We start from the raw sequence: 14,869 nt of genomic DNA, 5'->3' as shown, positions 1-14,869 counted from the left end.
GAAAGTTTCAACTTTAAATCTCTCAATAAGTTTGACTGTTTCACTCCCACCTTCCACCCTAAGCACTGGAAGTGGGTAACAGAAAGCTTACCACCTCTTCACTGTGGGTGAGTTAGGCCATAACATGAAGAAAGAATGCGTGTTTTAATTCTGCTTCCTGAGCCAGATCTCTTCATCCGGGTCAGAAAGAAGCCAGTTCACCCACCTGTGCTGACTGGCCGGCTGGGTCCTTAGAGAAGATTGGGTGTATGTTACCCCTCCAGTACCAAGCCAGGCCCCAGAGTGTTCCCACAAAAAGCCCCACCAGATCAGAGATGTTTACCACTCTACTGCAGGGGAGCCTGTGAGAAGTATAGAAAGGAACACTTGGCACACCTTCTTGTGTCCTACTATGAAAGATCTGGTTGTGTGCTGAAATGTTGTTGTAGTTTAAGATTTCTGCTTTATATTTTCCAGGATATACTGGTTTCTGTTTTAAGGGAATATCTATTCTTTTGAAGTACAGGACCATTTTAACCAAGAAGATTGCTGAAGTCTCCTATTGAACATTCATCAGTGCTCACCTGTGACAGGTGTATGGGTGTGGCCAGGAGCTAATTCTAGTTGCAGTCTTTCTTGCCTGTTTCAGTGGAAAGTTATTTGCTCAGGAGGCTTGGTTGGAATAAAAAAGTAAAGTTGTCGCTCACTCTGTGCTGGCTTGTAATGCTCAGATCCCCACCTGTGCAGAAAGCTCTATGCAATAATTTGCAGTTGCATTCTCAGCTCACAGTCTTTTCTCTCTACTTAGCAACCCAACTTCAAACAGAAGTTTGTTGCCTTGCTGAAGCGATTCAAAGTGACAGATGAGGTAGGTGTACGTTGGGAAGGGTCAGCTGCTTGCTGTGGGTTCTGTGTAGGAGTGGGGTACTGATGGTGCAGGATTTGTTCAGATAGCACAGGTTGCCAATCTACCAGTCTGGGGAGAGACCAGTAAATTGTTTATTATTATTGTCATGTACACTAGGTACAGTGAATAAAACTGGTTTGCATACCATTCATATTGATCATTTCATTACAAGCGAAATGAACCGAATGTAGAATAACATGTTACAGGGAAAGTGTAATAAAGTGAAAGGCCCACAGTGAGGTAGATTGTGAGGTCATGAACCCATCTTATTGTACTAGGGAACTGTTGAATCATCAATGCTGCTAAGTTAAGGATTAAATTTGATTCTACATAAATCCTCCCGTACCCTTTTAAAACATTTTTTCAAGTTGGTGACAATAATGCTAAAATGTTTTACTGTAAGGGTGATATTCACTGAAATGAAAGAATTCAGATTATTAACACAGCAATGTATGAAATTCCTAGCTCATATGAAACTTACAAATTTATATTATGTGTATATGGAATGAAAAGGTATGTCACTGTAGAAAATGGACTTTTCTGAGATGAAGAAATATACCTACGGGTAATTGTCAGGAACCCTCTTGTAACTTGGGGCTATTAGTCAGTGCTGTCCCAGCCTTGTATTTTTGTGCACAGGGTATTTAGCGAAGGTAATAATTAGACATTTAAATATTTAAAGTTAACCAATCCTATCTTACCTGTTCTTTTCCTGGTTATTAGTTAAAACCTGCAACTTTATAATATGCCAACTTGATCACCAGCATGTGTGTCAGCCTCTCTGCACCCAATTCTTGTTTTTGTTTAACACATGCTGTTACTTATAGAGTTGGCAGGGTGCCCACCTTCTCAAGTCTGAAGCTTTGGTTTACTTGCAAGTGATGCACACCAGCTCAAAATCCTGAGAATGTCAAAGAGACATTGAGTCATATGGCATGGAAACAAAGGCTCTTTGGTCCATGCCAACCAAGATTCTCATCTAAGCTGATCCCATTTGCCTGTGTTTGGCTCATGTACATCTAAACCAGGGGTTCCCAACCTGGGGTGCACAACCCCCTTGTTTGATGGCATTGGACCAAAACATAAAGAAGGTTGGGAACCCCGGTCTAAGCCTTTCCCATCCGTGTACCATTTAAGTGATGTTAATATCCCTGCCTCACCAAGCAGCTCATTCCATATACTGACCACCTTCTAGGTGGAAAAAGCTAATCCTCATGTTCTTATGAAATCTCTCCCTGTTCACCTTAAAACTTTGCTTTCTAGTTCCCGACTCTCCCACCCTAGGTAAAAGACTCTGCGCGTATATCCTATCTATGGCCCCATGATCTTATTAAGATTACCTTTCATTCTCTTATGCTCCAATGGAAAAAATACCAACCGGCCCGGCCTCTCTCCGTAACTCATTTCCTTGAGTTCCAGTAATATCCTCATAAATTTCCTCTGCACTCCTTCCAGCTTAATGGCATCTTTCCTTTACAGAAATCTTACTGTCACTGTACACCCCTAACTCTGCTGTGGCATTAACTGGGAATAATGTATGGATTATAAGCAGGGGTAGCCCATCCAGCATGCTCCTGTCCCACTGAACTCATGTCTGCACACCTTGATTCCATTCTATTTTCCTTGAGTCAACCCTTTCCCACTTATATCCATGATACTTCACATGCTATCGATCTCTTCAGTAACTTTCAATTCCATGGCCCTGATCACCTCATTCTCACCATGGATGTGCAGCCCCTATATGTTTCTATCCCCATCAAGAAGATCTTAAAACTCTCCACTTCTTTCTCGACAAAAGACCCAACCAGTTCCCTGCACCATCACCCTCTCTGTCTGGAAGAACTGGTCCTCACCTTCAATAATTTCTCCTTTGGATCCTCTCTCTTTATCCAAACTCAAGTGGACATCAAAATGGGCCCCAGCATGGGTCCAAGCCTTCCCTGGTATTGCTCCCCAACTCTTTCTATGATACATTGACGATTGCATTGGTGCTGATTCATGCACCCATGTTGAGCTTGTTAATTTCGTCAACTTTGCCTCCAACTTCCACTCTGCCTTTAAATTCACTTGGTCCATTTCTGAAACCTTTCTCTTCTTTCTTGATCTCTCTGTCTCCATCTCTGGAGACAAACTGTCTACCAACTTCTTTTATAAACCTACTGACTGTACTTTTTCCCACCCTGTCTCTTGTGAAAATGCTGTTCCTTTTTTTAGGACTTTGGAGATGTCCTGCTTCTTCAAAGAACAGGGTTTCCCTTGCTCTACCATTGACACTATGTTCACCTGCATCTCCTCCACTTCCCGGACATCGGTGCTCACCCATATTCCCTCCACAGTAACAGGCATAGAGTTCCTTGTGTTGTCACCTACCACCTCATGAGCCTCCACATCCAACCCACCATTCTCCGCAACCTCCGCCATTTTCAGTGGGATCCTACTACCAAACACGTCTTTACTTCCCACCCACTCTCTGCTTTTTACTGATTTCCTTGTCCATTTATCTCTCCCCACTAATCTGCACTTATTCCTGTAAGCGACACCTCCTCCCTCACCTTCATTTATTTCCCATAAATTAATCTCTATCTAATGCCCATCAATAGCATGATGCTCCTGTCACCTGTCTACATCAGGGGTGACTTACCGTAGCCAGCTAGACTTTGGGATGTGGGAAGAAACCAGAGCTGCTGGGGGAAATCTTATGTTCATAAGAGAAGAACATGCAAACTCCATACAGAGCGCATGCCAAGTCAGGATTAAACCTCGGTCATTGGTTCTATGGGGTAGCTATTTTACCAGCTGCACCAATATCTCATCCTCTGATATACTCAGTGGTTGAGCTGCTATTGAAAGCAGTGACCCAAATTTACAGCCTTGATTGTGTGACTGTATTGAAGGGCAGACACAAATATGCAGGTTTGGATTCTCATTATGGGAACAATGCTGAAGCCACTGAAACACTTTCACATTATAGAGCATTTTAGGGGTCGTTTATGTGTGTAGCTAGCAGGATAGCAAAGGAAGAACTAGCTGATATTGTGTATTTGGACTTTCATAAGGCCTTTGACTAGGTGCCACATGAAAGGTTTTCAAACAAAAACAAACTTACTATCAAAGTACATACTGTATATGTTACTATATACAACCCTGAGATTCACTTTGTTGAGGGGATTCACAGAAGATATAAACACCATTAAATCAATGAAAAATCATGCACAACAAGGCAAACAACCCACGTGCAAAGGACAACAAACTATACATATATACCTACATAAACACGTAAATAAATTAATATATAAATATAAATAAATACACACACACACACACACACACACACATTGAATTAAAGGTGGTGATGAATCAGCATATAGGAGAGAGATTGAAAATCTGGTTGAGTGATGCCAGAACAGCCTCTCAATCAATGTCAGCAGGACCAAGAAGCTGGTTATTGACTTTAGGAGGAACAAACTGATTGAAAAAGTTGGTGTTTTAGGGCTGGAGGTGAGGGACTGCTTGGTGAGCTGTTACTTGTCTGTGCTGAACTGTGGTTGTGGCCTGCAACTAACAGGCTCCTGGATCAGCTGCAGTGATGACTGGCGTCGTGGCTGTGGATTTCAGTTCTGAATGTTACTTGCTTTTATTGTTTGCACATTTTTTCTGCTCTTTGGTGTTTGACAGTCTTTTTAATGGGTTCTATTGCGTTTCTTTTGCTTCTTGTGAGGAGATGAATCTCAAGGTTGTATATAGTATACATACTTAATAAATGTACTTTGAATTTTGAACTTTTGAACTTTGAAACCAGAGGTTTATGCGCCAGTCCTCATTGGGGGATAAGAGGTGGAGAAGGTCAGCAATTTAAAATCCCTCGATGTTATCATTTCTGAGGATCTGTCCTGTCTCCAGCATGTAAGAGCCATTAAAAGGAAAGTATCTTCTCACTGTTGCCATCGGGAAGAAGCTATAGGAGACTCAGGAACTACACCACCAGGTTTAGGAACAGTTCTTACACCTCAGCCTTCAACCTCATGAACCAGTGGGGATAGCTTCACTCAACTTCTCTTGCCCCATCACTGAAGTGTTCCCACAACCTAAGGACTCTGCATTCTCAATATTTATTGTTTTTTTCCCCCCTTTAGTAGTTGGACCATTGGTTGTTTGACTCTCCTGTGAGGTGTGGTCTTTAGTGAATTTTATTGTGCTTCTTGGATTTACTGTGTATGCATACAAGAAAATGAATCTCAGGGTTGTATATGATAATATATATGTACTTTGAAAATAAATGTACTTTAAACTTTGAAGTTGAGTGAAGTTATCCCCTCTGATTCAAGTGTTTGATGGTGGGGGGGTGGTAATAACTGTTACTGAACATAGTGGTGTGAATCCTGAGGCTTCTGTACCAGCTTCTTGATGGCAGCAGCAAGAAGAGAGCGTGGCCTGGATAGTGGGGGTTCTTGATGATGGATGCTGCTTTCCTGAGACAGTTTTCCTTATAGATGTGCTCAGTGGTGGGGAAGGCTTTACTCAGGATGGACTGGGCTGTATCTACTACTTTTTGTTGGCTTTTCCATTCAAGGGCATTGGTGTTTCCATACCAGGCTGATATAACCAGTCAGTCTACTCTCCACCACACAGCGATAGAATTTTGATGAAGTTTTCGATGACACAGGTAGTAGAATGTCCGAACAGAGAGGAAGGCAGACCAGAAGAGCGTTGGCATTAGTCACGTTGAGTGTAAAGCTACAAATATGTGGAACATGAACAGAAAGATTCTCGGTCACCGTTAAATTGTGTTTAGGTAGAGTTACCAGTGAAGGCAAGGGGTTTGACGCACTTACTGAGTCAGGCAGGGTAATAAGAGAATAATTGAGAGCATATCCTGAGGCACTGGAACTGTAACTAATGTCCATACAATGCATTACTCCCATCAATACTGCCCATCCCACAGTGTGGTGCTCCCTCATTACCCCCTCCTACAGTGTGACAATCCCTCAGTACCACCCTCCCACAGTGTAATGCTCCCTCATTACCCCCTCCTACAGTGTGACAATCCCTCAGTACCACCCTCCCACAGTGTGGTGCTCCCTCATTACCCCCTCCTACAGTGTGACAATCCCTCAGTACCACCCTCCCACAGTGTAATGCTCCCTCATTACCCCCTCCTACAGTGTGACAATCCCTCAGTACCACCCTCCCGCAGTGTGGTGCTCCCTCATTACCCCCTCCTACAGTGTGATAATCCCTCAGTACCACCCTCCCGCAGTGTGGTGCTCCCTCATTACCCCCTCCTACAGTGTGACAATCCCTCAGTACCACCCTCCCGCAGTGTGGTGCTCCCTCATTACCCCCTCCTACAGTGTGACAATCCCTCAGTACCACCCTCCCACAGTGTGGTGCTCCCTCATTACCCCCTCCTACAGTGTGATAATCCCTCAGTACCACCCTCCCACAGTGTGGTGCTCCCTCATTACCCCCTCCTACAGTGTGACAATCCCTCAGTACCACCCTCCCACAGTGTGGTGCTCCCTCATTACCCCCTCCTACAGTGTGACAATCCCTCAGTACCACCCTCCCACAGTGTGGTGCTCCCTCATTACCCCCTCCTACAGTGTGACAATCCCTCAGTACCACCCTCCCACAGTGTAATGCTCCCTCATTACCCCCTCCTACAGTGTGACAATCCCTCAGTACCACCCTCCCACAGTGTAATGCTCCCTCATTACCCCCTCCTACAGTGTGACAATCCCTCAGTACCACCCTCCCACAGTGTGGTGCTCCCTCATTACCCCCTCCTACAGTGTGACAATCCCTTAGTACCACCCTCCCGCAGTGTGGTGCTCCCTCATTACCCCCTCCTACAGTGTGACAATCCCTCAGTACCACCCTCCCGCAGTGTGGTGCTCCCTCATTACCCCCTCCTACAGTGTGACAATCCCTCAGTACCACCCTCCCACAGTGTGGTGCTGCCTCATTACCCCCTCCTACAGTGTGACAATCCCTCAGTACCACCCTCCCACAGTGTGGTGCTCCCTCATTACCCCCTCCTACAGTGTGACAATCCCTCAGTACCACCCTCCCACAGTGTGGTGCTGCCTCATTACCCCCTCCTACAGTGTGACAATCCCTCAGTACCACCCTCCCACAGTGTGGTGCTCCCTCATTACCCCCTCCTACAGTGTGACAATCCCTCAGTACCACCCTCCCACAGTGTGGTGCTCCCTCATTACCCCCTCCTACAGTGTGACAATCCCTCAGTACCACCCTCCCACAGTGTGGTGCTCCCTCATTACCCTCTCCTACAGTGTGACAATCCCTCAGTACCACCCTCCCGCAGTGTGGTGCTCCCTCATTACCCCTTCCTACAGTGTGACAATCCCTCAGTACCACCCTCCCACAGTGTGGTGCTCCCTCATTACCCCCTCCTACAGTGTGATAATCCCTCAGTACCACCCTCCCGCAGTGTGGTGCTCCCTCATTACCCCCTCCTACAGTGTGACAATCCCTCAGTACCACCCTCCCGCAGTGTGGTGCTCCCTCATTACCCCCTCCTACAGTGTGACAATCCCTCAGTACCACCCTCCCACAGTGTGGTGCTGCCTCATTACCCCCTCCTACAGTGTGACAATCCCTCAGTACCACCCTCCCACAGTGTGGTGCTCCCTCATTACCCCCTCCTACAGTGTGACAATCCCTCAGTACCACCCTCCCACAGTGTGGTGCTGCCTCATTACCCCCTCCTACAGTGTGACAATCCCTCAGTACCACCCTCCCACAGTGTGGTGCTCCCTCATTACCCCCTCCTACAGTGTGACAATCCCTCAGTACCACCCTCCCACAGTGTGGTGCTCCCTCATTACCCCCTCCTACAGTGTGACAATCCCTCAGTACCACCCTCCCACAGTGTAATGCTTCCTCATTACCATCGCTCCCACAGTGTGATTACTCCCTCAGCACCAGTCCTTCCACAATATGGTTCTCCATCAGTACTGCCCCTCCTACAGTTTTTTGCTCCCTTAGTACTTACCCTTAGAAGAGTCAGGGTCCTTGAATACTGCAGTTTTGACTTTGTTTGGGGCTCAAATCTATGGAACAGATCTGAGACACCTAGAATGTGCTAGTGTCAGCACCTGTGGTAAGTGATGCCTTACCTGAGCTGAGGACTGTCTGACTGGACTTTGTGGAGTCTCTGATGCGAACAATGATTTTCTGATAGTTGACCAGCACTGACAAATAATCGTTTATGTGCAAGGTTTTGGACTCCGATCCCGTTGACCACACCCAGGAAGCAGAGGAAGATCTTGACCTGCTGTACGATAGCCTCGAAGTTTACAATCCCAGCGACAGTGGTCCTGAGATGGAGGATAACGAAAGCGTTCTCAGCACACCAAAGCCCAAACTAAAGTAAGCATTGCAGACTGTTGTACCACCAGGTAGGAGGCACACACTCAGCGATTCAGGAACAGCTTCTTCCCCTCTGCCACCCGATTCCTAAATGGACATTGAACCCGTGAACACTACCTCACTTTTTAAGTATATATCATTTCTGTTGTTTGCGCAATTTTTAATCTATTCAATATATTTATATGTATATACTGCAAGGAATCTCTCTCTCTATCTCTTCTATATTATGTGTTGCATTGAACTGCTGCTGCTAAGGTAACAAATTTCATAACAAATACTGGTGATAATAAACCTGATTCTGATTCTGGTACTACTGCACAAGTGCAACAAAATTCTCCCACCCCTACTAAAGGTTTCACTTAAGTGTTGCTGGGAATTAATCTCAGCCTATCTCACGATCAGTGTGTGTAGCAGCTTCACAAAACTAGGTCTCTGGTTTCATGAGTTTAGCATCAGCCGCAGTGGGGGGGGGGTGAGTCGCTTATAGATCCCTGCCTTGCAAAGTCAGTGATTTCTTTCTGAAACATTGGTAATTACAGCAACTGTACTTCATAGGGCTTTAAAACTCTATCTGGGTCAGGTAATAAAAGCTTACACTGCCATTCATAAACAAGTGGGTGCAATAAATGGAAAGCCAAGTAGTGAATCTCTTGCAACACAAGTGAATCTGCAGATGCTGGAAATAAATAAAAACACAAAATGCTGGCAGAACTCAGCAGGCCAGACAGTGTCTATGGGTGGAGGTAGTGACGACGTTTCGGGCTGAAACCCTTCATCAGGAGTGATGTAACATGGGATGGTCGAGGGGGGATAAGAAGTGGGGGGAGGGATGAGGTAGAGAGCTGGGAAGTGATAGGCTGGAGGGAAATGGGCTAGGGGGAAGGTGGGGAATTATGGGAAATAAAAGACTGGCTGGGTCTGGAGACCTTCCTGGTGGGGGATAGAGGTATATAGGGACTGGACGTCCATGGTGAAAATGAGGCGGTGGGGGCCAGGGAACTTGAAGTTCCACCAGGAAGGTCTCCAAGCTCTCCGTTTCTTCCTGGATTCCAGACCCAGCCAGTCACCCTCTACCACCACTCTTCTCTGCCTCGCGGAATTAGTCCTCATCCTAAACAATTTCTCCTTTGGCTCCTCCCACTTCCTCCAAACTAAACTTGTAGCCATGGGCACCTGCATGGGTCCTAGCTATGCCTGCCTTTTTGTTGGCCATGTGGAGCAATCTATGTTCCAAGCCTACACCGGTATCTGTCCTCCTCTTTTCTTGCATTATATCGACGACTGCATCGACGCTGCTTCCTGCACACATGCTGAGCTCGTCGACTTCATTAACTTTGCCTCCAACTTTCACCCCGCTCTCAAATTCACCTGGTCTATTTCCGACACCTCACTCCCCTTTCTAGATCTTTCTGTTTCTCTCTCTGGATACAGCTTATCCACCGATGTCTACTACAAACCTACTAACTCCCACAGCTACCTAGACTATTCCTCCTCCCACCCTGCCTCCTGCAAAAATGCTATCCCCTTCTCTCAATTCCTCCGCCTCCGCCGCATCTGCTCTCAGGATGAGGCCTTTCATTCTAGGACAAAGGAGATGTCTTCCTTTTTTTAAAAAAGGGGCTTCCCTTCGTCCACTATCAACTCTGCCCTCCATCGCGTCTCCCGTATTTCACGCACCTCTGCCCTCACCCCATCCCCCCGCCAGCCCACCAGGGATGGCTGTCCACCAGTCCACCAGCCCACCAGTCCCCCTGGTCCTCATCTATCACCCCACCAGCCTACAGATCCAACATATAATCCTCCGTAACTTCCGCCACCTCCTACGGGATCCCACCACCAGCCACATCTTCCCCTCCCCCCCACTCTCGGCTTTCCGCAGGGATCGCTCCCTACGCGACTCCCTTGTCCATTCATCCCTCCCCACCGACCTCCCTCCAGGCACTTATCCCTGCAAATGGAAGAAGTGCTACACTGCCCCCACACTTCTTCCCTCACCACCATCCTCGGCCCCAGACAATCCTTTCAGGTGAGGCACCACTTCACCTGTGAGTCAACTGGAGTGATATACTGTATCCGGTGCTCCCGATGTGGCCATTTATACATTGGGGAGACCCACCGCAGACTGGGAGACAGTTTCGCAGAACATCGGCGCTCAGTCCTCCAGCAGTGGCGGGATCTCCCTGTGGCCACACACTTCAATTCCACAGACCACTCCCACTCCGATATGTCTGTCCATGGCCTCCTCTACCGTCAAGATGAGGCTACACGCAAGTCGATGGAGCAATACCTTATCTCCCGCCTAGGTAGCCTCCTACCTGCCGGCATGAACATCCAACTCACAGACCTCCATTGATACCCTTGGCCTCCCCCCCTTAAACCATCCCTATCTATAATTTTAGTCTGGTTCTCTTTCTCTCTCTATATCCCCCCTCACTATAATCTCCCCCCAGCCCTACATTTCTTTCTCTTTTATTTCCCATAATTCTTCACCTTCCCCCTAGCCCATTTCCCTCCAGCCTATCACTTCCCAGCTCTCTACCTCAACTCTCCCACCTTGACCATCCCATGTTACTTCACTCCTGATGAAGGGTTTTGGCCCGAAACATCGTCACTACCTCCTCCCATAGATGCTGTCCGGCCTGCTGAGTTCTGCCAGCATTTTGTGTTTTTATTAGTGAATTTCTTGGTCAGTGGCAGACAGATATCCCAGCCCAGTCAATGGCTGATATACACACATCTCAGCCAAGTCAGTGACTGATATACACACATCCCAGCCCAGTCAGTGACTTATGTACAGACATCCCAGCCCAGTCAGTGACTGATGTACAGACATCCCAGCCCAGTCAGTGACTTATGTACAGACATCCCAGCCCAGTCAGTGACTGATATACAGACATCCCAGCCCAGTCAGTGACTGATATATAGACATCCCAGCCCAGTCAGTGACTGATATACACACATCCCAGCCCAGTCAGTGACTGATATATAGACATCCCAGCCCAGTCAGTGACTGATATACAGACATCCCAGCCCAGTCAGTGACTGATATACACACATCCCAGCCCAGTCAGTGACTGATATATAGACATCCCAGCCCAGTCAGTGACTGATGTACAGACATCCCAGCCCAGTCAGTGACTGATATATAGACATCCCAGCCCAGTCAGTGACTGATATATAGACATCCCAGCCCAGTCAGTGACTGATATACAGACATCCCAGCCCAGTCAGTGACTGATATACACACATCCCAGCCCAGTCAGTGACTGATATATAGACATCCCAGCCCAGTCAGTGACTGATGTACAGACATCCCAGCCCAGTCAGTGACTGATATACAGACATCCCAGCCCAGTCAGTGACTGATATATAGACATCCCAGCCCAGTCAGTGACTGATATACACACATCCCAGCCCAGTCAGTGACTGATATATAGACATCCCAGCCCAGTCAGTGACTGATATACAGACATCCCAGCCCAGTCAGTGACTGATATATAGACATCCCAGCCCAGTCAGTGACTGATATACACACATCCCAGCCCAGTCAGTGACTGATATATAGACATCCCAGCTCAGTCAGTGACTGATATACACACATCCCAGCCCAGTCAGTGACTGATATACAGACATCCCAGCCCAGTCAGTGACTGATATACAGACATCCCAGCCCAGTCAGTGACTGATACATGAAAGAGTGAAGCCAATGCCTCTGTCCTTGCCACCAGCTCTGTTCCCACCAATTAGCTCCATCCCATTCCATATCAAATATCTAAAAGCTGTTCACAACTGTATTTGATCTGTGCCACATTTTGAATAATATAAAATAGCCCGCTATTCCAGGTCACAGTGTCTCCCTACCAGCCTGTCTCAGCCTATCCACTGCTGAAACCTTCATCCAAATCTTTGTTATCCCTGCTTGTCAATGCCAGTGCCCCATCTCCCTGTACTTCCTAAAAGAATCATCAAAAACTCGTCTGTGTAGGCTCTCGACAGCACCAGTCCTGTGCACACATTGCCCATGTGCTGACTGACCTTCATTGGCTCTGCGTTAAACCCTGACTTAATTTTAAATAATCCCTCTGCCAATCCTGGCTTTTTAATTATTGCAGGCTAAATCATCCAATCCTCAGTTGCCAAGGGCTTGTGCTCTGGATATTTCTCCCTAAAACTCTCTCTTCTCTGTGAAGGCCAAGTCTATCTCCCATCCTGTCAGCATACACGTAGACCTATCAGGTCATTCTGTGCTGTAGAAGATACGGCATCAATTGAGTTGCTATTCAGAGGAAGAAGACTGAAAATGATGTGATAGTTCCATAGTCACTATTACTCCAAGCAGCTTCTTATTTCAGAATTATTTAGTTAACTGGTTTTAGGATTCTCCACCTCATCTGCTGGGATTTTGAACCAACTTCTCTAGATCATATTCTAGGTTGCTGGTACACTCTGTATAACAATCACTCTTCCAACGTGACACTATGTAGCTTATGTGGTACTTCACATTTTTATAAAGCAAATGATGTGCAGTGGCCAAAGAGTTATGCTAAATCTTCTAAATCACTTAGGGAACTGTGCTCTAGAAAGGGTGTGTGTGTGTGTGTGAAATTTCTGTTTTGCTCTATTTTTAATCTAACTATATAATATACATACATATACTTACTGTAATTGATTTACTTGGCTAATTATTTTTTTTCTTTGCTATATTATCATGTATTGTCCTGCCGGTGATAATAAACCTGACTCTGATTCTGAAACTCCATTTCCAAAAATAAAGATAGTTAGAAGTACAAATGCCAGCCGGTGGTGTGGTGGCATCCGCACTGGACTTTGAGGCGAGTGGTCCTGGGTTTGAATCCGGCTGGCTCCTTGCACGCTGGTTTGAGCCTCATAGAAATCAGACAACTGCTGAAGAAATGGCGAGGTTGCTACCCGCTGTTCCCCAAGGCCCAGAGAAGTGTTCTTCACAGTCCAGAAGGGTTAAGAGGACACTGAAGAATCATGAAGTACATGATGAGAACCTTCCTCCACTGGAAAAAATCAGTAACTAGAGAACAGAGATTTGAGGTTTTCAGCAAAATAACCAAGGAGACAGTGGGAATAGCCTCTCACTCTCTTCCCACTGTCGCCTCCTCCATCTGCCTATTACACCTCCTCACCAGGATCCACCAATCACCTGCTAGTTGTTGCTGCAACGTTACTCCCCAACTTTTTATACTGGCTGTCTCCCCGATGTCTTTCAATCCAGATGAAGGAATTTGACCGAAAACATCAACTGCCCATTTTGCTGCACAGAAGCTGCCTGGTCTGCTAAGTTCCTCCAGTATCTTGTGTATTGCTCCAGATTTTATTACCTACCATTTGTCATTGTGATCCTCCCACAGCACCACCCTTCTCACAGCGTAATGCTGCCACTCCTATAGTACAGCCCTGACTCTATACTGCACAGAGAGGTGCGGTGACACGTCTCGAAGGACCCGAGCAGGTTCTGTGCAGGGCTGGCATTTTTTCCCATGACCCTGTTTCTGCCAGAAGTTCTGGGTTTCTCAACACACGCAAAGACTGGTAGATTCGTCGGCCGCTGTAACTTACTGTTTAGTCCATGTCTATCACAGAAAGGCTGAAAGGGAAGTTGACAGATATGTAGACAAGCTAAGTTACAGAGGAGCAATACAGTAAGGGGGAGATATTGAGACAGATTTGATTTTCCCATGGGAGTTAGAATGGACCTGATGGGAAGAATGGCTTCCTGTGTGGTACTGAGTCCTTCAACGTGTCCACGACTCCCTCAGAATTATGAGAGTTAGCCTGGGTTATGTTTTCCTTGGGAGTGGAGCCTGGACCATGATACATTCACAAGCCAATCACAGACCTTAGGGAGGTCATTATGGTGGATAAGTGCTGGTCCAAAGAACCAAGGGTCCAAAGAACCAAGTGGATGCCTTTCCTGTTAGCCAGACTGGGACCAGAACATGAGAACCAGGATCCTCCTGTTAGAGGTCCAACCACCATTATTACTAACACCTCTGATGTACTGGTCACTGCTCAGTCTTGCATGCTTGAAAGTATTTAAACTTCTACTTACTGTTACAGGCCATTCTTCGAAGGGATGTCCCATTCCAGCTCACAGACTGAGATCGTCAGCATCCACAGTCAGAAGAGCCAAACGCATGAGCAGCCAAGCCCTGTGAGTAACAGACACAAGTCTCCCATCCCAGTGACTGAGACACAAATCTCCCACCCCAGTGAGTGAGACACAAATCTCACACCCCAGTGACTGAGACACAAATCTCCCACCCCAGTGAGTAACAGACACAAATCTCCCATCCCAGTGACTGAGACACAAATCTCCCACCCCAGTGACTGAGACACAAATCTCCCATCCCAGTGACTGAGACACAGATCTCACATCCCAGTGAGTAACAGACACAAATCTCCCACCCCAGTGAGTGAGACACAAATCTCCCATCCCAATGAGTAACAGACACAAATCTCCCATCCCAGTGACTGAGACACAAATCTCCCACCCCAGTGAGTAACAGACACAAATCTCCCATACCAGTGACTGAGACACAAATCTCCCACCCCAGT

The 14,869-nt window shown here is 46.7% G+C and overlaps 1 protein-coding gene across 8 annotated transcripts in view; it reads left to right on the top strand.

Moving 5' to 3' along the window:
• The window catches only part of zmp:0000000755 (phosphofurin acidic cluster sorting protein 1), a 271,437-nt gene that overhangs the window by 183,333 nt on the left and 73,235 nt on the right, over positions 1-14,869 (top strand). For 7 of the 8 annotated variants that reach the window (XM_059982536.1, XM_059982535.1, XM_059982542.1 and 4 more), the window contains 3 exons: positions 788-847; positions 8,130-8,281; positions 14,372-14,465. In XM_059982536.1, coding sequence (XP_059838519.1) covers positions 788-847; positions 8,130-8,281; positions 14,372-14,465 — 306 coding nt within the window. The remainder of the gene's footprint in view (positions 1-787; positions 848-8,129; positions 8,282-14,371; positions 14,466-14,869) is intronic. The other variant, XM_059982538.1, reaches the window with a different exon arrangement.

This window comes from Hypanus sabinus, chromosome 10 (genome assembly GCF_030144855.1).
Source record: "Hypanus sabinus isolate sHypSab1 chromosome 10, sHypSab1.hap1, whole genome shotgun sequence".
Classification (NCBI taxonomy): domain Eukaryota; kingdom Metazoa; phylum Chordata; class Chondrichthyes; order Myliobatiformes; family Dasyatidae; genus Hypanus; species Hypanus sabinus.
This window is presented reverse-complemented; position numbering and strand designations above follow the sequence as displayed.